This window comes from Myotis nattereri, assembly GCF_964212035.1.
Source record: "Myotis nattereri genome assembly, chromosome: 18".
Classification (NCBI taxonomy): Eukaryota; Metazoa; Chordata; class Mammalia; order Chiroptera; family Vespertilionidae; genus Myotis; species Myotis nattereri.
Genome location: NC_138093.1, coordinates 16,651,403 through 16,678,012, shown reverse-complemented (window position 1 = coordinate 16,678,012; position 26,610 = coordinate 16,651,403). Strand labels below are relative to the sequence as shown.

The 26,610-nt window shown below is 45.8% G+C and overlaps 2 protein-coding genes across 4 annotated transcripts in view; one reads left to right on the top strand and one right to left on the bottom strand.

The window, feature by feature from the left end:
- Positions 1-14,248, top strand: part of SCYL3 (SCY1 like pseudokinase 3) — a 28,622-nt gene extending 14,374 nt beyond the window's left edge. The window contains exons 6-14 of one of the 3 annotated variants that reach the window (XM_081112997.1): positions 841-943; positions 2,088-2,193; positions 3,828-3,905; positions 5,329-5,468; positions 6,813-6,997; positions 9,861-10,032; positions 11,888-12,055; positions 12,728-13,377; positions 13,697-14,248. In XM_081112997.1, the coding sequence (XP_080969123.1) occupies positions 841-943; positions 2,088-2,193; positions 3,828-3,905; positions 5,329-5,468; positions 6,813-6,997; positions 9,861-10,032; positions 11,888-12,055; positions 12,728-13,377; positions 13,697-13,756 (1,662 nt within the window). In that variant the 3' untranslated portion in view covers positions 13,757-14,248. The remainder of the gene's footprint in view (positions 1-840; positions 944-2,087; positions 2,194-3,827; positions 3,906-5,328; positions 5,469-6,812; positions 6,998-9,860; positions 10,033-11,887; positions 12,056-12,727; positions 13,378-13,696) is intronic. The other 2 variants (XM_081112999.1, XM_081112998.1) reach the window with 2 other exon arrangements.
- Positions 14,249-14,365: 117 nt separating this feature from the next.
- Positions 14,366-26,610, bottom strand: part of FIRRM (FIGNL1 interacting regulator of recombination and mitosis) — a gene marked incomplete at its 5' end in the record, with an annotated part of 43,101 nt that continues 30,856 nt past the window's right edge. The window contains 8 exons of the mRNA XM_081112996.1: positions 14,366-14,584; positions 15,508-15,627; positions 16,054-16,134; positions 16,912-17,016; positions 18,971-19,084; positions 21,904-21,999; positions 23,054-23,176; positions 25,183-25,368. Coding sequence (XP_080969122.1) covers positions 14,384-14,584; positions 15,508-15,627; positions 16,054-16,134; positions 16,912-17,016; positions 18,971-19,084; positions 21,904-21,999; positions 23,054-23,176; positions 25,183-25,368 — 1,026 coding nt within the window. The 3' untranslated portion in view covers positions 14,366-14,383. The remainder of the gene's footprint in view (positions 14,585-15,507; positions 15,628-16,053; positions 16,135-16,911; positions 17,017-18,970; positions 19,085-21,903; positions 22,000-23,053; positions 23,177-25,182; positions 25,369-26,610) is intronic.

Below are 26,610 nucleotides of genomic sequence, written 5' to 3'. Positions count from 1 at the left end.
TTGTGCTGTACACCTGACAGTAATACAGAATAATGTGGAATATAAACTGTCATTTAAAAAAAAGAGGGGCCTCAGTTTGGACAAGATAGCTTGGCCTGTCTAGCCATCACTTAGGAATCCGAGATGCAGACAAGAGTGACCATTGCATCTGTGTGCTGGTGAAGGAAACTATCCTTAACCTGTGAAGTCGAAGCAGCTGCTCTCTAGACTGTTCTCATGACCACTGTAAACAAATATTGATCCCCAAAGCACGTCTGCAGGTGCTTTACAGGAAATGCAAACCCAACTAGAAAAACAAACTTAAATAGAAACCTAAGACTTGAAAAAAATCAGGGTTATCCAAATCAGTGTTATGTGTTCTTCTGATGATAGGTGGGTTTTAAATCAATTTAAGGGTTCTAACTAGCGGGGGAGAGGTGGGGGATAGAAAATATCATTGGGCATCTTAGGTAGGTAGCAATGTTTAGTACTGTTTTATAAAACTTTTATTTCCATTACGTATTTATACGTATGTGTATACTGATGATAATCTATAATAATAAAAGCATAATATGCTAATTAGACTGGACAGCCAAACGACCTTCCGGACGAAGCCAGGGCTACGAGGGCCAAGGCAAGCCGCTGTGGCTGCAAGGGCTGAGCTCCTTGCACGAATTTCGTGCATCGGGCCTCTAGTGAATAAAATGTGTATTGTTTACTCTGGGTTGCTGTCAAACCTATTTTGAAAGCCACAGCCATTAAGAGCCTGTAAACTGGAGTGTGGCAGCCTCTGGTTAGCTCTGAGTGTAGTAAATGCAAAACAGGGAGAGCAATGGTTTTAACGGCCTCCCCTGCTTCTAGGCTCCAGAATTCACGACTCTGCCAGAATTGCACGGGCACGCACGGGACGCCTACGCCTTTGGGATGCTGGTGGAAAGGCTGCTCACGGACATGAAGGGACAGGGTGAGTTGGTATTTAACTGCTGCAGCCACTGAACAAGTGGGACCATCCCCTGCCTGCTCTGCGTGGGCTCAGGCCTCCATGGCACGGATGACCCTATGCTTGCCAGTGGCCTGTGGGCAGATCTGAGCAGCAGAGGAGAGAAGCCAGCCCCAACAAGAACATAGTAAAGTAGGAAGCACCTTGAACTCCAGCTGTCAGGATCATGTTACTGTCTTATTAACTGGTGTCGGTGGTGATGGTCTGACCTTTCACACCGGTTGGCGATTGCTGGTTTGAAGAGTTTGAAGCGGCCAGTGAGTGGTTACAGACTGTTATCTGTAACAATCAGATGAGCAGAGTATGGTTCAGAATCTCTTTCTAAGTCAGGCTCGACATGTTTTATCTTTATTCTTTCAGAATCCTTTTGAATTTTTTCATCTTGCTGTAACTGACTCATGACCTTTTCCCTTTGTTGCCCGATAAAGCCCAGACTACTGAACAAGCATTTTCCCGAGTCCTCTCGTGGCAGGCTCGGCAGCTTGTCCCTGCCCTGCAGCCACTCCAGGCCTTCAGGGTCTGCCCGTTAACCCCCCAGTGGCTTGTACCCCACTGCTGAGGCTTCGTGCAGTCCTAACCCAGCCTCTGCCGCCAGGCGGATGCCGCAACCTGGAGTTACAGGCACCATCCCGGTCAGCCCTAAACTGTCCTGGCCTTGGCACTCGAGAACGGAACCCTCAGGCCTTGGCAGGCACCCCTGTGCGGAGTGGATCCTGCCCTCCACAGTCAGGAATGGTGACAGTATGTGCCGTCCGTGGGAGAATTGAAAATACCGCCATTCACGTAACTCCGTGTTCTGTGGATGAGCCGCCCCAGTTGACAAGGCCTGCACACCTGCCCGTAGTACCTCCTTAGGCCCGAGCTGAGTCAGACAATCAGGAATGAGGGGGCGAGGAGGGGAGGCACCTGGGGGTGGGCTCTTCTGTGGGTGGGGGTGGCAGGACAATTCCCTGCACCTGCCAGGGAGTTTGGCTTAAGGGCTGGAAGCTCTTTCTGTTTGTTTGGGTTTTACAGGTTGGTTTTTGCTCCTGTCAGTCTCCAGCTAGAGAGGCCCTGAGAGGAGGGAGGAGCCTTGGGGACTAACTCTCGCTCTGGATTTCCGTTTCAGCAGACGCTCTCCTCAGCTTCCGACAGGCCTTGCACTCAGCTCTGCTGAACCCCATCCCACAGCGTCGGCCAGCGCTCTGCACCTTACTGTCCCATGACTTCTTCAGGTGAGGGGCCGGTGGGACGCCTGTCCGCTCTCCGTGAACCAGGGGAGGTTGCGTTGTGTCCACTGGGGAATCGGGAGGTCGGGTCACCTCTCCGGGTCCTGTTGTCAAAAGGCCCGGCCAAGGCATTTTAGCTGAATCCTTAGAGCAGTGGTTCTCAACCTTCTGGTCCTTTAAATACCGTTCCTCATGTTGTGACCCAACCATAAAATTATTTTCGTGGCTACTTCATAACTGTCATGTTGCTACTGTTATGAATCGTCATGTAAATATCTGATATGCAGGATGGTCTTAGGCGACCCCTGTGAAAGGGTCGTTCGACCGCCAAAGGGGTCGTGACCCACAGGTTGAGAACCGCTGCCTTAGAGCATCTGGTGGGGAAGAAGGGAGGCTGCGGCCTGGGCTCAGTTGTAATTGAGAAAGTTAATGAGCATGGCCGCACCTCCTGCCGCCACTGTGTGGTCAGGGTGAGTTTGCTGTTGAAATTTTCTTGTTGGGGCTGGAGAGGAGCTTACTTTTGTTCAGGCAAAGATTGTTTCTGTGTTTAGTAAGACGGGCTGGGGCCGTGGTGGGCTGAGGGACGGGCACAGGGAACACTGTCGCAGGCTCAGATGTTTCCAGGCCTCTCAAGGTTGGTTTGAGTTATGTGTCCTTCATTTCTTTATTTCCATGAACTGCTCAGGTTAATTTCCACGTGCATGACTTTTGTTAGCAAAGCCAACCCTGTGTCAGTTTTGAAACTAAAACTCGGACCCCGAGAGAAAAGGAGGCGAAGGGAAGCTGATGCTCCCCCAGGGAGCACTTCCCTGCAGGACAGGGTGGGAGCAGCTGTTACTCAGCCAGAGGGCAGTTTCCTTGTAGTTACTGGGTTTTGTCATTTGTTTCCAAGAAACTGCCCAAATCTTTTCCCTTACAGGAGTGTTAGCCAAGGTGTTGCCACGTCCGGTGGGTGATTCATAGTCATGTTGTACTTACCCTGATGCAAGGCCGTCCTTCACAGGACGAGGTTCCTCATCACTGTGCGTGTGACGTTCTTAGAACTCACAATAGAAAGGGCAGCGGCAAGGGAGAAACTCACACCTGCTCCTCCCAGAGCCGGGGCGGCGTCTCCCTCGGAGGCGTTAGACTCCAGTTAGGGCACCTGGGCTTTTCTCTGCTGCTGAGCCCTGGGAAGCGGGCGAGGGTGCCTGTGGAGCCTCGTCCCAGGCCCCTGAGAACTGACCACACCTCGCCCTCTTCCCTGCCTGGACGACTGGCTTACTACGTCTACAGCAGCAGGAATAATAGGATTCTTTGAGTGTAGAGAAAGCCCCTCCCCACCCCTTGTTCACAGTTTTCGCGTCAGCACAGGCTTGAGGACCATTTGTAATGAGAACCGTTTCTCCCCAGGAGCTCCTCTGACCACACCCCATTGGGGCCTGGATACGGTGTGTCCTCCCACAGGTCTGATTCTCAGTGTCAGGTTTCCTTGTTCCGTAGCATTTGTCTCAGGAGCTGCTTAGTTGTAACGGAGCCTTTTAAATGGTACAGGAGCGTGTTCCTTGTTGAGTTTCTTACAGTGTCGTCTGGTTGTGCTTCAGTGTTTGACATGCCTTCTCTAATCTGTTGTCCCGCATTTTTTCCTTCTTGGCATGTAGGAATGATTTTCTAGAAGTTGTGAATTTCTTGAAAAGTTTAACAATGAAGAGTGAAGAGGAAAAAACTGAATTCTTTAAGTAAGTTCAGAAAGTTAACACTTAAAATTCAGTAACTCGGGCTAAGTCCGTGGAATCGGTGGGTCACACATTTGGTCTGTTACCGAAGGTTATTGGTGTTGCTCCGAGTTAGGCTTCCTGCTGGGCCCTGCAGCCTAGATCTGGTGAGGGAACCGCTGCTTTAGCCTGACCCGAGGCAGTGAAGGCAGTAAACGTGAGGCTCCGTGTACAGAGGCACTGCGATAAGAAAGACCTAAAAGGTAAAAGTGCCAGCTCTAGTGACCGTCACCAAGTGAATTGGGATCTGGGCTGAGGACCTCGTGTGCGGGAAATGCTGCCGGGATGGCAGCGTGTCCGTGGGACTCTAGAGATGTGCCTGGGCTCCTCCGGTGGGTCTGAGCGCAGGAGAGAAGGTTTAAGGTGAAGAGCTGGAGATGACTGTTGGGGTTCATCAGCCTGAAGGTGGTGGCACTCTCCCAGAGAAGGTGGGAGCAGGAAAACGACAGTGGGTCCAAATTGTAGCCCCGGAGACCCAACCTCGTCAGGGGCTGGAAGGGAAGGAGTGGCTGACGAGCGAGACGCGAGACAAGGGACCGGTGGTCGCAGGAAACTCAGCAGGAAGGAAGGCTGGGCTTCCCGGGAGAGGAGCCTGTCAGGAAGTGGGGTCGGCAGGAAAGCACTGGCAGCTTGTCTCAGGAGCTGCTTCCCCGAGTGAGCCGGGCAGTGACCTCGGAAGTGAAGGCAAGGGGAGGAGGCAGACGTTGGGGAAAACCTTTTGCCTGCGTAGTTGAGAGCAGGGAGCACGGAGAACCGCTGAGGAAGGGAATGGAGTTGAGGTGGATGTTTTTAAGGCGGGAAGAGGAGGGGAGGGGCAGTTAAAGCTGCAGGTATGCCGGGGGCAGGAAGGGGAGGGAACTTGGGGCGGTGGCTGGTGGGTGGCCTTCAATAAGAGGAGACCCTCACCCTTTGATACCTGGGAAGGCGGGAGGGATGAGTAGGGATTGGATAGTGGCCTATTTCCTAGGAAACTGGGAGGCAGGATCCGAGAGGCTGATGGAATAGTGGGGCATGTTAACATTAATATCCTTCCTAACTAAGGGCTTTTACATGTGCTGTTTGAATCAGGTAAGTTTACTAACAAAAGCCTGTGCTTTGTTTCCTGTGGGAAGTTTGGATCCTCTAACATCCTCCATCTTTTACATCAGGGAAGCACCTTTTATTGACTCAAAAGCCCTGGCTAAGGGGGGGGACGCTTCTGCTGTTGACGAGGGCAGTGTGCTGGAACATTCCCTCGCTCTGCGCGGAGGTCTGAGTGCTGATGAGCTGGCCTTGCCTCTCGCCTGCATTCTTCTTCCTGCCTGAGACCGACCTGGCTCACTCGGGGATGCATCAGCCCGATGGCGTGGGGGTGCCCCGTTCCCAGGCTTCTCTGCCCCGCCCACAGGTTTCTGCTGGACAGACTCAGCTGCTTGTCGGAGGAGCTGATCGCCTCACGGCTGGTGCCTCTGCTGCTGAATCAGCTGGTGTTTGCGGAGCCAGTGGCTGTGAAGAGTTTCCTCCCTCATCTGCTTGGCCCAAAAAAAGGTGAATTTTTTTCCAAACAGTTATTGGTCATTGAGGAATGTGGGGATTATTAGTCCGTATTTGAGCAGCGAGATTACCGCACGGTGTCGTTAATGTTGCTTCTAGGCCTGGGGAGCAGTATTGGTCCCTGACTCAGACCTGGGTCCCAGAGCCCACATCATAGACATGGTGTCTCCTGGAGAGTCAGACCCTGTGGTCAGCAGGATATCGCACACGTGTGCACACACATGCACACAGGACTAGCATATGAAAAGCACATCTTCAGGGTCTTGTGCATTTGCAGTGACTTCCAGAGCAAAGATGGAAAAGCACTGAGATCACTTTACTTCTTGGGCTCCAGGTTTTTTTCGGAATGTGAAATGAGCCTATTGCTTTGAAACTTTGTAACTTTATCAGCACTGTAGATGGCAACATATCAGAGAGTATAGCTTTAGTATGACTAGAATTTTGAGTTGGGGAGAATCCTGCTTTTAGAATTTATTTTCTTAGTCTAAATCCAAGCAAACGGTGTTGCAGGTACTTAGAGTTTCCTTATATTCTCCTTTGATGTCATTCCCTTAGCCATGAACTGTTCGCTAGAGCGCTTCGATCCCATTATTCAGATCTTAAGTGGGGGTGTACTTCTGAGTCACCTGGAGAGCTTTTTAAGATTTTGTCTGTGCATGGTCCCCTGGTTCAGGGGTATTAGACATTTTAAAGGTTCCCACTTCCGCAACCACAACAGCTCTCCACCACCAAGTCTGGTGGTTTCAACACCTTCAGCAGATAGGATTGCAACAACAGTATCAATCTAATGTAGCATATAAAATTCCTCACTGAGTAAGCATAAATGTATAGAGTTATTGATTCCAGATTCTATTAAAAGCTTTCTTTGTAGTACATTAAGAATGACACAGCCCTAGCTGGTTTGGCTCAGTGGATAGAGCGTCGGCCTGCGGACTGAGGGGTCCCAGGTTCGATTCTGGTCAAGGGCATGTACCTTGGTTGCGGGCACATCCCCAGTAGGGGGCATCCAGGAGGCAGCCGATCAATGATTCTCTCTCATCAATGATGTTTCTCTCTCTCTCTCCCTCTCCTTTCCTCTCTAAAATCAATAGAAATATTTTTTAAAAAAGAAAAAAAAACGACACAGTATGTTTAAAACACTTCTGTCAGATGGAGTGTATTTATAATTCAGCCTTGAGAGGAAATTCGGGTCCACAAAGCTGCCCTTTGGTTTGGGGCCTGAGGATTTAGCGAGTCCTGAGTGTGTCCGGTTCTCAGCTGAGTTTGTGAGTCATGCTTAGCACCCTTCACTGAAATGGCAGTTTGTATTTCATCTGTCCCACCTCTGCTCTGGGGTAGACCATGGGCCTGAAGAGACCCCTCGCCTGCTGTCCCCGGCCCTGTTCCGCTCGCGGGTGGTCCCCGTGCTGCTGCAGCTGTTCGAGGTGCACGAGGAGCACGTGCGCACGGTGCTGCTGTCTCACCTGGAGGCCTACGTGGAGCACTTCACCCCGGAGCAGCTGAGGACAGTCATCCTGCCGCAGGTCAGAGGCCGTCGGCGCCCGGGGATCCTGGAGCTGGGAGGCCAGGGCGTGGGCACCGCGGGTGCTGGTCAGCGAGGCTGAAGAAGGGGCTGTGGCTTTCAGAGGAGAGCACAGGAGGCCCTGAGGCAGCAATTAGGTTGAAATTAAAGCTACGTGGTGATCCCATTCGCAAAGGCCAGTCGGTTAAACTAACGGATTTGCTCTGAAGCTGAGAAAACGATAATTGTTTGCTAATTCTTCAGGGAAGAAGAGCCAGCATCCTTGGTGCAATGCTTTGTGAACACAGACTGTTCCTAACAAGTATAAAATAATGACTGAGTGGGACGGATGTTGAGATTCAGGGCTTTTCAGCCTCTTGCTCAGCCACCACGGAGCCTCGTTAGGATTTGCCCACTTGAAGGCTCAGGGCTTGTGGGTTTCCTGAGTGATGAACAAGTGACTGAAAATGGTGTGGCTTCTAACAGGAGACTCCTCTCGGCTCTGGAGGCAGAAGTGCAAACAGGTGTGGGCAGACCCGAGCTTGAAGGCTCCAGGTTCCAGTCCTTCCTCCCAGCTTCTGTGGCTCCTCGGCCTTTCTTGGTGTTGACTGTGTCGCTCCAACCTCTGCTTCCATTGTCACATGGCCTTTTTATAAGGACCAGGCATTAGGTGTCGGGCCCACTCTAACCCAGTATGACTTCATTTTAAGGTCACATTCTGGGGGGACATGAATTTTGGGGTGACACTATTCAACTCAGTCTGCAGTTTTGTTGGTTTCCTTTCCTGTGCAAAAACTTTTATGTATTTTTTCTTTTGTTGCCTGTGCCCAAGGGGACATATCCCAAAAAATATTACCGAGAGCCAAGTCAGAGTTCACTGCCTGTTTTCTTCTAGGGGTTCTATGGGTTCAGGTCTTACATTTAAGTCATTAATCCATTTTGAGTTTATTCTTGTGTGTGGAGTAAGGAGGTGATCTAGTTTCATTTTTTTTGTATGTATCTGCCCAGTTTTCCCAGTACCATTTATTGAGAGACTGTCCTTACCTCATTGAATATTCTTGCCTCATTTGTCATAGATTAATTGACCATATAGGCATGGGTTTATTTCTGGGCTGTTTTGTTCCATTGATCTATATGCCTGTTCTTATGCCAGTGCCAGGCTGTGTTGATTACTATGGGCTTGTAGTATAATTTGATATCTAAGAGTGTGATACCTCCAACTTTCTTTCTCATAGGGTCCTTTGTGAATCCATATAAATTCTAGGATTATTTATGCAAGTTCTGTGAAAAGTGCCATTAGTGTTTTGATAGGATTGCATTGAATCTGTGGATTACTTTGTTCAGTGTGGAAATTTTAATCTTAATTTTCCTTACCCATGAGCGGTTGTGGTTGTGGACCTTTGAGAGGTTTTATGCTAATTACAGAGGGAAAGGGAGATGGGGGAGCCTTAAGGGGGGTAAGGAGGATAAATGGTGATGGAAGGAGACTTGACTTGGTGAACACACAATACAATGTACAGATGGTATGCACCTGAGACCTATATAATCTTATTAACGTCACCCCAGTAAATTCAATAAACATTAAAAACGTCCACAATACAGGCCAAGGCCAGTGGCTTATGAGAAACAGGCTTATGAGGTTTGGGTCCGGGCAGAAGTTCGGTGGCTGGAGCCTCGCAGAATCAGCAGGGCGAGCCATGAGCCAGGTTGATGGCGACTCAGGCATAGTGCCTGTGCCCGCAGGCTGAGTTGGGGGAGGGCTCAATGCAGGAACAGTGGCACCTGCCAGGACCTGTCTTGGAGAAAGCTGCCTCTCCAGCCCTTGCCCTGAAGTCAGTTGTTTCCCGAGTGTCCCTGGCCCTTTTTGAGCTGCTGTGCCCCTGCTATAACATAGGGTAGGCTGTTGTGAGGGGGGCTGAGCTCTGGTGCCAGCTGAATCCGCCTTTCAGGTGTGTTGTTGGTGGAGCTTTTGGGTGGTGCTTGGTAAGCCAAGCCACCAGGTGTTTGTGCTGGAGCCTCTTGACCATGTGGGCCAAGGTCAGCCTCCACCTGTGCCTGGCTTGGGACCACCTGGTGGGAGCTACAAACTGATCTGCAACGGTTGATGCTTGTGCAGTGAGAGACTGTGCTGCAAACAGGCCACTGCCACTAGTGCCAGGCCTGGGACACTTTGGTGAGCACCATGATTGGAGCTGAGGGCAGGCGACCACTTGTGCCAGGCTCGTGGCCACTTGGTTGAAGCTGTGTTCCAAGTCAGCACTGGTTGCAGCTGATGCCAGGCTTGGGGCGTCCGATGTGAGCTACCGTGCAAGTTGAGGCCAGTCGCAGCCTGTGTCTAAGGCTTTGGGTAGCGTAGTAGCTGGTGCAGGGCATGCTGAGGCCAGCCCACTTGTTTGGTTTGTGAACCTAGAGATTTTAGGAAAGTCTGCAGCGTGAACTGACACGGGTCACGTGTGTGGAGGAGCTGCTGGAAGAGGTTCCCCGGGGCCGACTTGGGTGGAGTTTCAGGGCCTCACCAGGGAGGTGAAAGGTGTTAGCAGGCTAATGAGACTCAGATTTGCCACATCTATAATGATAGGACTTCTGCTCAGCTAGTTGTCAGGTGGTCCTCAAGGGTGGTGGTCTGTATTTTAACTGTAACTTTGATGTGGTTAAGGGAGGAGGCGAGCACAGCATTTTCCTGCCCACAGGTGGCCATTACACCTTCCGTCGTTTTTAAATCCACTCTGCGCTGGATTGGGAGGGGAAATGTTGGTCCTTAACCACAGATAGTATGCCAGCTATGGCCCCAGAACATGTGTCTAAGAAATGAAATTCATCTGAGCAAACACAGCCTGATTGCAGGCAGTGTGGTTGTCGACACTCACTACCCTGTCTGCTCCTAGGTGTTACTGGGCCTGCGTGATACCAGCAGCTCCATTGTGGCGATCACGCTTCACAGCCTGGCTGTGCTGGTCTCCCTACTTGGACCAGAGGTGGTTGTGGGAGGACAGAGAACCAAGGTCTTCAAACGCACTGCCCCAAGTTTTACTAAAACTACTGACCTTTCCCCAGAAGGTAAGAATGATTTAAAAGCCCTCTTTATTGTGTGAAGTATTGTTAGATTTTTAACATTGTACAAATGATGCAGGTGGTTGTATGCAGTCATGACATAGAGAAGTGTAGGGAACAGCTGGTAATTTCCTTCCCAGCTCCTTCTGGGGACAGGAAACCAATTTTAATAGCTGAGTAGGAAGCCTCTCATCCCTTTCTCAAAAGCCACAAAAAGACAAATGTGTATTTACACACACAGCTTTTTATTTTTTAAAATATACTAGTATTTTATTGATTTGATTTTTTTTTTTTTTTTTTTTTAGCGAGGAAAGGAGAGGGATAGAGAATTAGAAACATCGATGAGGGAGAAACGTCAATCAGCTTCCTCCTGCACATCTCCTACTAGGGATCAAGCCCGCAACCAAGATACATGCTTTTGACCAGAATCAAACCTAGGACCTTTCAGTCCACAAGCCGATGCTCTATCCACGGAGCCAAACTGGTCAGGGCTACACAGTTTTTTTAATACATTTTGGAAGGAGAGGGGATAGAAACATCAATGATGAGAAACAATCACTGATTGGCTGCCTCCTGCACGCCCCTTCCTGGGGATTGAGCCTGCAAGCTGGGCATGTGCTTTTGACCGGAAGTGAACCCAGGACTCAAGTCCACAGGCCAATGCTCTACCCACTGAGTCAAACCAGCTAGGGCTTCACAGTTTTTTTAAATGAGAAAAACTGTCCACAATTGTACAGCTTGTTTTTTGTTGTTGTTTTGTGTGGGGTTTTTTCATGTAGCAGTTTATGAGGGACCAGCCTCCAGGTCAGCATAAACTCGAGCTCGTCTTTGTGAAAGCTGCTTTATATTCCATTGAGTGTAATTCACTCAGTGATTTCCCTGTTGATGGCTATTCCACCCATTTCTGGCTTTTTAACCCCTACCCACATATTGCACTAGACAGCCTTAGAAATAGTTTTATTGCTATAGGATCATGTCTGGGAGTAGACTTACTGAGTCACAGGAATATGTGTTATTTAAAATTTTAGTAGATATTGTCAGTTTCCATAAATGCTTTAGTAGTTAAGTTCTTTTGACTTTGTTGGCCCATTAGGTGAAAAGCTGTTGGTGTTTAGGGACTTCAAGAAGCCTTATTTCCGTATGTTCCCACTGGACGTTACCTGGGAGGTGGCAGTCACTTCTGGTCTTTGGAAGCTGTACAGGGTTGCTTCCTGCTCCTTACGTGACCCTGCGTAGGAAGGACAGTGACATCGCGAAACTGGCTAATCCAGTCCTCCCTGACAGTTGGCAGATGCAGGGAAAGTTATTAGAAAAGAGCCATCAGATAGACTAGGCGCTAATTTGATGCCAAGATAATTTTAAAGCAATTCCTGCTTCCCAAATTCCCAAACCTTTGAGAGCTCAGACGAGACTGGGTCGGGGGGCTTCTGAGAGGACGTAGAACTGCTGCCACCTCTACAGCTGTGACGTGCACTCATCAGACTGGGTGAGGTCTGTGCTGCCAAATAGCAAGTGAGAGGTTGGCAAAGGAAGTAGCCAAAATTGTGTTTGAATCCTTTTGAGCAATGCCAACTCTTGAGTATGAACTTTCTGGCTTTACAGGCTGTAGCTTTTCTAACTAGGTGTCATCCTAAGGGTTCTGTCTCTCTAGTCCAACTCCACCAGGTGGACACTCAGCCTGTCCTCACACACCCCTAGGACAGGCAACCCAGTCCAATAGTAGGGGTACATTTCTCCCTGCACTTTATCTTTTATTTGTGTTAAATATACCCGTTTCCCTTAACTGTTGCTCACCTACCATGTGTGCTAGAGCAAGACAGTTGACCGTCCCTCACTGTTTGGAGTTTCTGTTTATCTTCAGATTCTCCCACGCCTGTGGCCTGCAGCCAGCACAGGCAGACCTCCGCCGGCTTGGAGAACCCCTCCAGGGTATTCCCTAAAGGGCTCTTTCCTGACGACAGGCCCATCGGCAGCAAGAAGCACAAACAGCAAGATTCCTACACCACTCTTCCCCAGACAGGTAGAAATAGTAAGTTTATACAGCTTTTCCATTGCTCAGGTGAACGTTTTCTTGAGTAATAAGTTTAAATTCTGAAAATTAAGGGCACTTTGGGAACAGTTGAGACTGACTACAAGAGAAGTCAGCTCGGGTGCCACCTTGCCTCTCTAGGCCACAGGGTGACAAACTACCTTTGCTTACGGCTGGCAGAGGGGCAGGTCAACACTGCTTGAATCTGTTACTGCAGACACTTTCTTTACTTTGGAGCCTCAGTGTAGCATTTTCCAAAATGTATCAGAGCAACAGCTCTGGGAGATGACAGGTATGCGCGAGAAAGGTGTGGTGGCTCAGGAAGCCCAGGGACAGGCTGTAGTCACTGCACAGGCTTCTCCAGGCCGAGCACAAAGGCAGCTGTTCAAGGGAAGGTACGTTGACTGAGGCAGACTTACTTGGCCACACACACAGTTTTAGGGTGCACATAACTGACATTGCAAGGGTAACATCGGCTGTCTTCACACTTCTGTTTGTTTATAGATAACTGTGCCACAGCATTTATGTTTATTTAGTAAAAGAAACTCTAATTGTTGCTTTTGTGGTTTAGTGTGCAAGGATATTTCTAAAAACTTACACTGTACATTTCCCTAAATATATTCTTGATTTTAACCAACATTTAGGAGAATAATTCTTGCACATGTCCCACAGGTGATCGATTTTCTCAGCCCAGGACATTTCCCATGAATGGACTTTCAGACGCGAAAGGTACCTCAGGAGACAGTGAAAACTTCCTGCCAAGTCCCCAAGTGTCAGAGGAGTGGCCGGACTGGAGCGAGCCGGGGGAGCCTGAAGGGAGAACTGTCAGCACACAGGTGTGGCCTCCAGAGCCCGCCAGGTCCCCGCCCACGGACTTGAAGGTGGTGCAGACGGGGGACGGCCTTAAGCACAGCAGCCTCCGCGATGCAGTGAGCCCGGGAGGTGGAAGCTCTGGTGCCTTGGGGGAGCACAAGGCCATTCCCACTTCTCTTCTCACAGAGGAGGCCACGCCTTTGGCATCAAGCCAACCCCAAAAGACCAGTCCTAGCCCAGCCCAGCCCCCAAAAGTATCATCACGAGAACGGCGCCCTAAGGTTCCATCAGAACTTGGTTTAGGAGAGGAGTTCACCATCCAAGTGAAGAAGAAGCTGGCGCAGGACCCTGAGTTGGACTGGTTTGCTGACATGATCCCCGAAATTAAGCCTTCGGGTGCTGTTCTCGTTCTACCCGACCTGAGGACAGAAACCGTGATCCCCAACACAGATGGTATCTCACCAGGGATGCAGTTTTCCTCAAAATTTGCTGCAGCAGAAATGACTGAGGTAAGGATTCCCTTGTGGGTACCAGCTGCCTTGTCCCCTCCTAACAGACACCTGTGCCCAGTCAAAGCGGCAAGTACAGTCACTTCCTGTTACCGTCTTTCCTTCCCCAGGAAAATGCAGCAGTGTGGCTAAGTGTTCAGTGGCACTAGTAAATAGTCACCTTTTTACTTGGAAAAGGGAGAAGAGCAGGTGGACTTCATTGGATTAGATGGTGCTTAGAAAGCAATTTTACTTATGTGCACAAGGAACTATAAACTGCTGACCTTTCGAATGTGGAGACGCTGTCCCAGCAGCTGCCCTTGGCTTTATGTCGTTGCAGGCGGAGTCTGAAGGCTGGGGAGATGCCGGGGAGCTGAACTGGGGAGACAGCAGCTGGTGACAATGGCTGTGAGTTAAACTCTAGGAAAAAGGATTCCTTTTTTAAAAAAAAAACTAATACCTCAAAAGCAGGCTCTGCAGACAAGAAAACCCCAAAGCATCCTGTTTTTCTCATACCAGGAGCTTTTCCAGTCTGTGCCAAGGAAGCGAGGGACCCTGGGTGTGGCCCTCAGCTGGGGAAGAGCCTGTGCCTCCAAGGCCGGGTCATTCTGGAAGTAAAGGAAATAAACGCAAGACCTTCCAACTGATTAGCTTAATTCTGTGCCATTTCTTTACCGGTGAGAAGAGTGCGCTCTATTATGAAATGCAACACCTGGAAAACATTTTACTATGAAGGACGTAAATGACTTTTAAATCGCTAAGGTTTCCTTCGGCAGCTTATTTATTTGTTTACAGTTATTCCCACATATATTATGTGGACCAAAGTTCTTCATAAGAAATATTCCCCATAATCCTGTTCTCTAAACATCCAATAAAGACTATTTTCACTAGATGCAACTTTACAAAAGTTGTTTTATGTGTTAGAAAATGTATAAACATAATTTACATAAATATTTTCACTTACAAACTACATTGTAGAATGATAGTCATACCCAGTTCTGTCTAGTGATGGTCTGGTCCGATCCATTCAAGTTTCATCCTGGAGCCCGCGGCGTCTCAGCTTGTCCATCTTTTCCTGGAGCAGCTGCATCTCTGTGGGGAGCCAGTCGGGAGCAGGGGACGTCTGGAGCAGTGACTCGATTGCCTCCAGGGCCCCCGCTGCGGCCTGCAGTGCTGACCTGTACTCTTCCTCCACAGGGGGCTCGTGGCGGGCTCTTTTGGCACAAGGCTGGCAAACGAGAAAAACGTGATGGGAATGTCCTACCTGTTCTAAAAACTGCCAAGAACTCTGTCGCGGACTAGAGCAAAGCTTATTAGCACAAGTTCTAAAACTAGTCATTGGTTCACAAGAGCAGCAGCACCGTCCCCTGGAAAGACACGCGCAGGCGTTTTTGTCTGTCAGTGACGCAGGAGCTGACGCCTCCCCTCCAGCACTTCAGTGAGCAGCTCTAGACACACCCAGCGTGTCCTGCCACACAGCCCGTTCGATTTATGCTTCCTTTCATGTGAATGCCAAGTTTATAACTACCGCCCAGGAAAGGGGGGTTGAGGGCCCCTTATGCTACTGATAGGATATTTAACTTTACAGACTTCAGGCATAAGAGTCTTGAAAACAAGTTATTAAAACTTACAAGAACATTGTTGTTCTTGTGGGTTGCAACTCCTAATATACTGTCAGTACTCAAAAAACAACATAAAAAAAACATTTTAAATGTCCCTAATGGATACGTAATAATAGGCAGATGTGATTTTGAGGCACTGCCAAAAATTATTAGGCTGATTTAAAGAATGAGGCAGGGTATCTGGTAGATAAACATTCTGGAAGGTAAGTTCTCTGGTTTTCCTCTCTGGGTCACAAACTGGGAAAGAGGCAGCTACAGGTAACAGGTGTGTCGACAGTGTATTTGGTATGATGTTCAAAGCTTACTCTGTAGTCCTGTTTTTAGGTGTTCATAACTTTTTTTGGGGGGGGGGAATTATTTTTTAGAGAGCATCGAGCATAAAACAGAATTTTACATGTCTAGTTCTACTTTTTATATGCAACACGAGAACGAGAACCATACTAGTTTGTTTTGCTTACTCATTAAGTACTAAGAGCAGACTTTCTCTTAAAAAAAAACTTGACCCATATTGTAATGCAATAGCCCATACCTGTGAAGATGACCACTTTGCTTCCTCTGACGTAACTGTTGCCAAGGATCCCCAGAAAACCCCTTTTTCCTGTTTCACACGCTCCACTCTAGCAGCTCCCGTCTCGTCTGCAAATCCCGTCTGCAGAGATCATGAAAGACCAGGTAAACAGCCCGGGTGATAAAACTGCTCCCGGTGTTGGGTGACCGTGGTTTAACTATCATTCTCTGATGCTTCACCTAACACGGTCCCCATGAAAGTGACAAAGGATGCACAGATGTGGGAGCCGTAGGATTGAGTCAAACTAAAAAGTCTGTGTCCTGGTCTGTCAGTGCAGAGAAACCGTGCCTCAGTTACATCCGAACCACAGCGGTGCACATTAGCATCCATCACGGTCACTAACAGTCGGGGTCCTCACTGCTACAGGCAGTGACTCCACGTGTCTGACTTCTGTGATGTGTCACCACTGGGCAAAAGGTGAAGCTAGGGAGATAACCTGTTTAAAAAGTCACCCGATAAAGAACAGTGACACCATTGTTTTGATTCTGTATAAAATAAAATAAATACCTTCTCCAAAAAGGATACCACTTTGTTCTTAGTTTCTTCAGAACTGAGGCACTGGGGGACTATCTCTTCATTACTTGTTCCCTATTAAAAATTGATAAGAAATTTTAATATATTTCAGTAAGTTGAAAAGACACGAGTTTTAGGGCCACCTTACTCAAAAAAGCATTTTAACCCACTGTATGCCATAAGCGTCTGTAGATGCAAGCGGCAGACCTTCCCCACACGCCACAGGCGTCTATTAAAAGTGTTGGTCCTAAGTGGCAGCCCTGGCCAACTTTAAAATCATTTTTTGTGAGAATTTTCAGCTGAAAATATTCAAGAACATCTGAATTGTAATATATTTATTTTTATAATATTCATTGCAAATTGATTTTTTTTATTAAATTCAAAATATTGTGGCGTGTGGGGATGGTTTCTGTTGTGGATGCATGGCAGCTAACTGGTTAAGAGAAAACAGTGCAGGGGATACTCAGGAGACGATTAGCTCGTAGCTCTTTCAGGTGCCTTAGAGCAATACCCCATTCTGCAATGTATACAGTGGGAAGGAGCCGTCCACGCCAGATCACCTTCTCCACAGAACCAAGTTAATAGGTCTGTGTTCATCAACCTGACCCCAGGATAGTTTGAGGTGATATGTATTATCGACCAACCCAAAAACTGCATCGAGGAGACTGCCCGGACTAGCAGACCTGGTTAGAATGCCTGTTGGGTTGTTACTACCCACAGGCCCTTAGGAATCACTTCTTGATGCCTCATCTCCTGCAGCAGAACATTTTACAACTAAGATGCGGAAGCAGCGCCTCACTGTCGTGGGGTGTCTGAAATGCTTTGCAGGTCACTGCCATAGGTGGCTCTTACCTCTGCAAACTGAGTAAATGCCTCCAAGGCATGTTGTTCTATCAGCCAGTTCCTGTCGGCCAGCAGCAAAGCAAAAATGGAACACAGGTTGGGCACAATTTTGTCCTAAAGAGAGAACCAAGCAGAGTAAATGCAATATGCCTAATGTTGTATTCAAACACATGCTGGTCCTGTCACTCCTTCGCTCAAGTTTTCCATTTCGCTCGTATAAATCAGGGTCCTGACCTTGGCCGGCAAGCCCGCCGCCTCTGTTCATGACATTGATGCATCCTCAGTGCACCAGACAGACTCCCAGGTCAGAGCCTCTCTACCTGCCTTTCCCCTGCTCCCTCGGCTTGTCTTAGTGTCACCACTGACTGTACCACCCCACTTAGAGCTGTGCCCCATGTCCACATGCTCTCTTCCCTGCTCTTCCCCCCTCTGCCCCCCCCGCCCCAGCACTCACACCATCCCATACACTGCACATGTCACCACTTCTCTGGTCTGCAGTCTCTCAGTGGGGGATTCGTTGGGTTCATTATTGAATCCCCAGTGATTAAAACAGTGCCTGATACACGTATAGAAACTCAGTAATTTATTTTTTCTTAAATGAATATATGAATCAATCTTATCTAATGGTTTTAAATGCCTCTCGTTTGCTGATGAATCCCCAAAATTTCTTCAGGCCTTCACTCCTGGAAATAGATATATTTCTAGAAACATCCAAGGTAATTTCTGCTAATAAAAACATCTGTTCTGCCCTGGCCGGTTTGGCTCGGTGGATAGAGCGTTGGCCTGTGGACTGAAGGGTCCCAGGTTCGATTCCGGTCAGGGGCATGTACCATGGTTGCGGGCACATCCCCAGTGGGGGGTATGCAGGAGGCAGCTGATCCATGTTTCTCAGTGATGTTTCTAACTCTCTCTCCCTTCCTCTCTGTAAAAAATCAATAAAATATATATATATTTTTTTAAAAATATATTTTATTGATTTTTTACAGAGAGGAAGGGAGAGAGATAGAGAGTTAGAAGCATCGATGAGAGAGAAACATCGATCAGCTGCCTCCTACACGTCTCCTACTGGGGATGTGCCCACAACCCAGGTACATGCCCTTGACCGGAATCGAACCTGGGACCTTTCAGTCCGCAAGCCGACGCTCTATCCACTGAGCCAAACCGGTTTCGGCATAAAATATATATTTTTTAAAAAAATCTGTTCTATAGGTCCTGGGCACATTATGGTCCAAATGCAGACGCATTCTTGGAAAACACTCTAATTCTAGAAAGATTTGGCTACTTTTGCCCACAGACTAGAAAACAAACTGACAACAGCTATACTTGTCTCTTGAAACACAACCTGATGTGATGGAAACAAATGGGGCAGCATCATTTACCTGGGAACAAAGGAGACAGTCCCTTAGAAACTAACCAGGTAAATTTTTGGGTTGCAAAGATTTTAATCAACCTGTAATGTCAATTATGGTTTTGCTCCATTTACATAAAAGGTCCTCATCAGTGAGCTTGTCTCCCCTGTGGAGGAGGGAAAAGTCAATTGTCTGGAACTGCTGGGCGGTGACGGCAGCAGCAAGGAAGGTGAGGCTGAGGAGGACGATCTCCTTCATCAGAAGCGCACTGCCAGGCCCTCACAGGATGATGCCATAAATACACACCCAAGTGTCAACTACATATACTTCGCAACATATTCAAAACAAACAGGCTCCCTTTCATGGGTATAAAACCAAAAGAGTAACTTCAGTAAGTTACCCAACTTCCTCATTATACACTATGTTTTCTTTGCTCAGAAACTTTGTGGGCACAAAGAAAATCTCAGACTACGTTGACGTAAGTACGTGTGTGTGTGTGTGTGTGTGTGTGTGTGTGAGCGCGCGCGTCAATATATATTTTTCTGAAAAATAAAATGAGTTCTACTTTGATAGTCACTCTCTATTCATAAAACACATTTCCCCCCCAACTTTCATTGTAATCAATACAGAGAACTGAAGAAATCAAAAGCCTAAAAATCCCTTAGTCATTCATTCTTGCAGCGTTTTTGTAAAAACGAGAACAGAATGAAGAGTTTTACCTGGATAGCTGGAGATATGAAAAGTTTTCCTAGAGAAGACACAAAATCAAGGACTGCCAAGCGAACATGGTCTGGAGGCTCTAATTTCAGAAGTGAGGCCTGCAGAGTTACTACCTAAGAGGCAAAGACCAAAGAACAGTTATTTTGCAGAAACCTCCTGACTATAATTTTGATGGGCGTTTGGGAGGGGAAACAAAGCAAAACCCACAACAGCGAAACACTCCACAAACCCTAAACTTCTGAATAAAACAAATTGAGTCAGTTACTTCAGCATTCTACCTACCAACCATTGTGTAAAAAAAAAAAAAAAGTTCCTGAAAAAGTATATACCAGTGCTCTTCCTTCAAACCTTTAAAAATTATTTTGTATTTTAAATTCTAGTAAGAGAAGTTCTTTTTTTTTTTTTTAAATATATTTTTATTGATTTTTTTTACAGAGAGGAAGGGAGAGGGATAGAGAGTTAGAAACATCGATGAGAGAGAAACATCGACCAGCTGCCTCCTGCACACCCCCTACTGGGGATGTGCCCGCAACCAAGGTACATGCCCTTGACTGGAATCGAACCTGGGACCCTTCAGTCCGCAGGCCGACGCTCTATCCACCGAGCTAAACCGGCTTTGGCGAGAAGTTCTTTATTATTAGCAGGGGACGGTCAGTATTTTTAGGCTTTGCAGCAACATGTGTTCCCTGCTGCATACTTTATTGTATTTTATTTTATAAACCTTCAAGAAAGTAAAAATCCTTAGCTCTTGTGCTGAAAGCAGGGCAGAATCTAGCCAGGAGATTTGCCAACCCCTGATTTAAGGGAACAATGAGAGAAAGTCTTCTGTAAAACGGAAAATGCCTAAATGAACAATTACGTTGAAATTTTAGAACTTTAGTTATTTGGATTTTTTTAAAGGTAGGCACAATTATATTAAAATTAGCATTTGATTTTTCATAAAAGAATAATAGAACCTTCAGAATCAACAAATTCAACATGTTGCATTCAGTTTAATTTGAGTGAATGATTTTTACCATATTCTCATTATAATTCAGTAATACGTTACATATACAGAAATTTTAACACATTTCGTACCACTCAGGAGTTTTCTCGTGTTTCGCGCGCCATCTGTTAAGGACCGCTCACGAGTGTTCTCGTTTTTCACACCCATGGAAAAAGGAGCGAATCTAGATACTTATGTAAATTCTGTTTGGTCCCTCTTCATAGAGGAAAATGTTTTACGCAGTACCATACGTTAAAAAAGTACTAAGAACTTTAGTTGTTTAATTGTTTTTGTAAATAAAAATGTCATAATTATTGAAAAACAACACCTAAAGTGCATTATGATGATTTAAATAACGTGCAGTTTGCCCAAAAACGTGTGGTCCCTGGCGTATGTCTTAGAGATTTCGATGAGGTACGCAATGTGTTAAAATATACCTAATTAGCCCTAGCCGACTTGGCTCAGTGGATAGAGCGTCAGCCTGCGGACCGATAGGTCCCAGGTTCGATTCCGGCGGGGAGCACATGCCTGGGTTGTGGGCTCCATCCCCGGTGGGGGGTGTGCAGGAGGCAGCAGATGTTTCTATCTCTCTCTCCTTCTCCCTTCCTCTCTGAAATCAATAAAGAAATATATTTAAAAAAACATATATATATATATATATATATATATACACCTAATTAGACCTGGCCTATGTGTCTCAGAGGTTAGAGCGTCTGCCCAAGCACTGAAATGAGCCAGGTTCAATTCCCCGTCAAGGGCACACACCTGGGTTCGCTCCCAGAGTTGGGAGGCAACCAGTCAATGTGTCTCATATCAATGTTTCTCTTCCTCCCTCCCTCCCACTCTCTCCGAAAAGCAATGGGAAAACATCCTCAGGTGAGGATTAACAAAAAATAAAACATATACCTAATTAGCAAATATTTAAATTTCTCATGTATACAGCCACTCACCAGAGCTTCCCACGTCTACTGCGCCAGGATATTACCTTCCATCATCCAGCCTCCGGAATAACCAGGGACAGTCTTATTTCATAACAGCTTTTCTTTCTGTTTGTTTCTTGTGTGACTAAGCACAAGCCAACTCTTGACTTGGTGGATCATTCTGTCCAGTCTGGACTCATTCCAGAGCCTCTAGACCAGGGGTCCTCAAACTTTTTAAACAGGGGGCCAGTTCACTGTCCTTCAGACCGTTGGAGGGCCGGACTATAGTTTAAAAAAAAACTATGAACAAATTCCTATGCACACTGCACATATCTTATTTTGAAGTAAAAAAACAAAACGGGAACAAATACAATATTTGTATTTGCATGTGGCCCACGGGCCGTAGTTTGAGGACCCCTGCTCTAGACCACTTCAGATAAGATGATGTCTTTCCTTCTCTCTCCGCGCACTGGCCTAGAACCTCCCAAATGGGGCATAACTGAGCAACACCCCAGGCTCCCCCGACAGTAACCCCAGTTCTGCCTGTCCCAGACATGCATGCTGGGGTCAGAGAAAACTCAGCATTGTCTTCCTTCAAAACCATCTTATTTCCTCGAAGAAACAGGATTAGCCTTCATCCATGTTGGTTACAGTCCTGGCTCCCAGGGCTGTGAAATGCCTTTGAAAGTGCTAGGAATGCAGGTCCCACACTCTGACTCAACCACAGGGATTTTCTGGGCAGTTAACAGCAACAGGAAAGTTCGGCCTCTCCCCCTCAAGGAGATACGGATGACAGATAAAGGCTGGATTAATAGCCCAACAGACTAACAATCCACCACTAGAAGGAAGAAGCAATGAGGAGACATCCCTGGACAAGCAATTTGTGGCTGCTATGTGCAACTCCACAAGAAAGGTAACAAGCAAACTGCGCAAGAAATCATTAAAAAGGAGTTTCTAGAAAGTTATTTTAAGTCACCCCAGTTTAACAACTTCCTCAACAAAGTATCCTCTTGCTCACTATTCTTACCTGACTGATCAGCTGAGGATCTAGAGTTTGAATGAAAAATCCCAACAGTGGAAATAAAAGGCTGAGTGTCCGTTGAACATAAGGTTGACCTGTTACCTTAAATAAGAAACAAAATAATCTTGTTGAAAATGTTCAATAACATGTGAATAGCAGCCTTTTAATCAGCATTTACTCTATATCTAGGTTCTTTCTGTTTATCAACTCACTTATGCCTTTCAGATCTCTGAGGCAGGTACTCCCCTCAGCTTACTAAGGACGGGGGCAGGTCACACCATCTGCTCACAACCATGTCGCTAGTAAAAAGCAGAGACACGATGCAAACCCAGATCTAATTACTTCCGTCTGCCTCTGTACTTGGATATCCTGAGTCTTAAAATTCCACTCCTCTCTCCATAACTATCTGTCATGATATTGTAAGCTATGTCACCAGCAGAGAGGTTAAATAACCTGCTGAACTCAAGTTTTAGGTCATACATAGAAGATTTATTCAATTTTAGAAAACAGGTCTTTTTTGAATATTTATTGAGCGATTTGTGAGGACTGGGGGGAAGCACTTGTTTAAGTGAAAATATGCAGATGGGAAATCTGACCACACAAACTTTATGTTGAACCACCTGCAAAACCATGTCTATTATTTCCCACAAGTGCGACTGTTGCTTTCTGCTTTCACAGGCAGGACAGCCAAAGGTCAACATTTATTTCTACTCAGTCAAAGAAATCAAATTTCATATTTAGATTTTTCAAACTGCAATAACGTGCAGGACACATATACTATTTCCAGCCCACTCATCGCTAGGCTTTGTCTTTGCTGGGTCATCCATCTACCTTTAAGCCCAAAAGATATTATTAACGGAGAATCACAAAACAGGCTAAACTAACCCAAGAGAGAAGATAAATAATAGGGTAAGAAATTAAAAAAAAAAAAAAATGGGTCCAACTGGTCCTGAAACTGTTAGCTGGACTGTCACCATCTTGACTAGGTTCTGGCTTTACTAATCTAATTCAATCGTACAAGTAAGTTGTAATCACAAGCTTTACCCAGCACCTAAAGAAATGAGATCCCTTTTACTCTACAGGGAAATTTCAATACTATTCTCTTCTGTCGATACATTATTTTTTCTTCAGGGAAATCATCAGTTGTGTTCCTTACCAGATTAGTGTTTAGAAAAGCCCAAAGCTGACTTCCGGCTTCCATAAGTGCAGTTTGTTGTCCAATATCCAGAGCTTCGCTCGCAGAATTATTCACAGCAAGCAAAGCAGACAGCGCCGTGTTCTACAGAGAGACAGGAAAAGGACCTGAGTTTAGACACCAGCCTCATGGAACTGAGGCCAATTACCTAGAGGTTATGAGTTACTCATAACTCTTCATAAAAATCCATGTGCAATTATATTCCTAAGACCCAAAGCCATCTTTTCAGCTATTTCTTTAATATATTTTAATAAAACTAATTTTCCTTAACATAGAATCATTAGCTTCATTTTTTTAAATAAACCTTTTTCCTTTTAGGTTAAAAACTTACTAAGTTAATAAAAAGAACATTTTATCTTAAGTTTGATACAAATAGTCAGTATGGCCAAGCTAATTTATAATAGTCATCAACTTAGACCTGGTCAGTGTATTTCAGCTGGTTGGAACATCGTCCTGTACACTGAAAGGTTGCGGATTCAATCCCATCAGGGAATGCACGGAAAACTGACAGACGTTTCTCTCTCACATCAATGTTTCTCTCTCTCTAAAAGTCAATAAACTATTCTTTTTTAAAAAAATGTAAGAAGAAGTAGTGCACTATCTAGACCAGGGGTCCTCAAACTTTTTAAACGGGGGGCCAGTTCACTGTCCCTCAGACCGTTGGAGGGCCGGACTATAGTTTAAAAAAAAAACCATGAACAAATTCCTATGCACACTGCACATATCTTATTTTGAAGTAAAAAAACAAAACGGGAACAAATACAATATTTGCATTTGCATGTGGCCCGCAGGCCGTAGTTTGAGGATCCCTGATCTAGAATCACAGACTAAAAACAACCTTTTCTTGATTCACTCTTAATTACATATCCCATCTTAGCCCCCCAACCCTCCCCGCCCCCACCAGGTGTGGGCTTGGTTGGGTGTGAAGTGAAGGCCACGAGAATGGAACGACAGTAACAATGCCTTTCACCCATTATATGTCAACAACCCCTTAATTTTATGTAATTACCATACTGCTCTTTATTTACAATTTACCCATTTCTTTTTATAAATAAACAGGTTAAGTAACCTGCTGAACTAAAGTTTTTGGTCATACATAAAAGATTTATTCAATTTTAGAAAACAGGTGCTTTTATTTTACCCAATACAAAATATTTTTTGTCTTTACTATAGAAATTAGTTGCCCAATAAATGCAAAACATGAACCACTTAGCCTACTCCTAACTAGGTATTTAATAGTTCTGCCAAATAAAGGCACATAAATATGTTTATTTCCTTTAGATACATGCAAATGTCATTATAATTGTGGTCAAGTGCCATAAAATAGAGCGTATTAGAACATTTACACTCAGAAATGAAATATAAACCCCTCAGAAATCCTGAACTTACCAGTCCCCAACCTTTTGAAGGCCCTGTCCCAATCCTTGCTTGTTTTTCTTCATCTTATCACAAACTGATAATCATACTTACCAGTTATTTTACTACCTTGCTAAGCTAGAATGTAAGTCCCTGAGAGGAGGAATTTCTTGCTCTGCTCCCTGAGATACCCAATGCCTAGAACAAAGCTTGGCACACAAGAGCACTCAAAATAGGTTTGAGTAAATGAATGAGCAAATGAATACTAAATTGGAAAATTCAACTCCATGTATTATAATCCATTTTTCAAAACTGTAATTATTACTTCTTACAGATGAACTTCTTTTTTATTGCATTATTTTAAGAGGGAGCATTCTAAATAGAAAGGTACATAAAGGCTCAGAATAGGTATACATAATAGGGGTTGGATCCTGTCAAACAGAAGGACCTAGAGCTGTGTAAGCAAAAATACTAGATAAAGGAATTTCGTAATGTGTTTCACAATGTTCAGTGTGTCTTGAGCTTCAGACACTCACCCTCCATATAATTTATAATTTACATCATTCAAGACAGGATGTTTCCCAGAGCCTTTCACAGAATGTAGAAATCTGAAAATCTCACAAGTTTCTAACCTGAAGGCCAAGACTGGTCCATCTTATAACAACCCACCCATTCCTAAATCGGTGCTCACCAACCACTACTGAAAAATCAAATCAATCAAACTGATTACTTGCCAGCCACTCGAGGTCCCCCACAGTGCGACTGCCACCAAGCCACCTCCTGCTCTGTGCAACGCCTATTCTGACAACCTCATGAGCAGTTTGCTTCCTTAGCTCAGCGGGGAAAGCCTGGAAAGAAATATGTTGCCACAGAGGCAGATTTTCCGCTTCTTTTGGGGCAAATTTCTGGATAAACTCCACCTGAAATAAATTGTTAAAGAAACATGAGTAATTTAATATATTATTTAATAGATTTATTTTTAAAGTTTTTAATTAAACAGTGTTATCACAAGGTACCAGATTCAAGGTTAACTAAAATGAACACTTATTATTTTTGTTGTTGCATTTGTCTCCATCAGGAACATTATGAAAATGCACTGAGAATGTTAAAGAATATATTTAAGAATATATTTCCTTAATAGTCAGGTCAGCTATTTTATAAGGCTCCTACCCAGTAAGCCTACTATTTTTTTCAAATATATTTTTATTGGTTTCAGAGAGGAAGGGGGAGGGAGAGAAAGATAGAAACATCAATGATGTGAGAATCATTGATCAGCTGCCTCCTGCACTAGGGATGGAGCCTGCAACCTGGGCATTGCCCTTGACCAGAATCGAACCTGGGACCCTTCAGCCCGCAGGCCAACGCTCTACCCACTGAGCCAAACCAGCTAGGACAAGCCTACTATTTTCCTATGAATTCATACTATCATCACCTTATACAGTTAAGTCAGAAGTAATATTCCCAACACGGCAACAGGAACTTAAAGAAGCAAAGGTCGTAGAGTTTTCCAGTGGGAACGGGCTCTGCTCTACTTGAGACAACGCAGGACTAGCGTGGCATTTGTTATGGGTGTTTGGGAAGTTCTTTAATTTCTGAATCACTGTTTCTTCATCTGTATCCCTTGTACAAGGCTGACATGAGGACCAAAACAGTTTGAGTGCCTGATATAAAGCCCCGTCCACATTACAGTCTCCAAAAATGTCTGTACCCTCCCTCCTTCCTCTAGAGGAGTAGCCATGTCTTTTTTTTTTTTTTTTTTTTTTTTTAATATATTTTATTGATTTTTTACAGAGAGAAAGGGAGAGAGATAGAGAGTTAGAAACATCGATGAGAGAGAAACATCGATCAGCTGCCTCCTGCACATCTCCTACTGGGGATGTGCCCGCAACCCAGGTACATGCCCTTGACCGGAATCGAACCTGGGACCTCTCAGTCCGCAGGCCGACGCTCTACCCACTGAGCCAAACCGGTTTCGGCGAGGAGTAGCCATGTCTTAGGAAAAAGAGCTGAACAGGGCAGAAGTGACACTTGGTAAATGCTCACTTCAAACCTCACAGCTGCCATCAGAATAAGCCTCAGTATCTCAATGTCAGGACCAATGAACACTCCCAAGGACTTGAAGAACAGGGATTCAAATTCAGATTTGTCCTTTAATTGTTAAC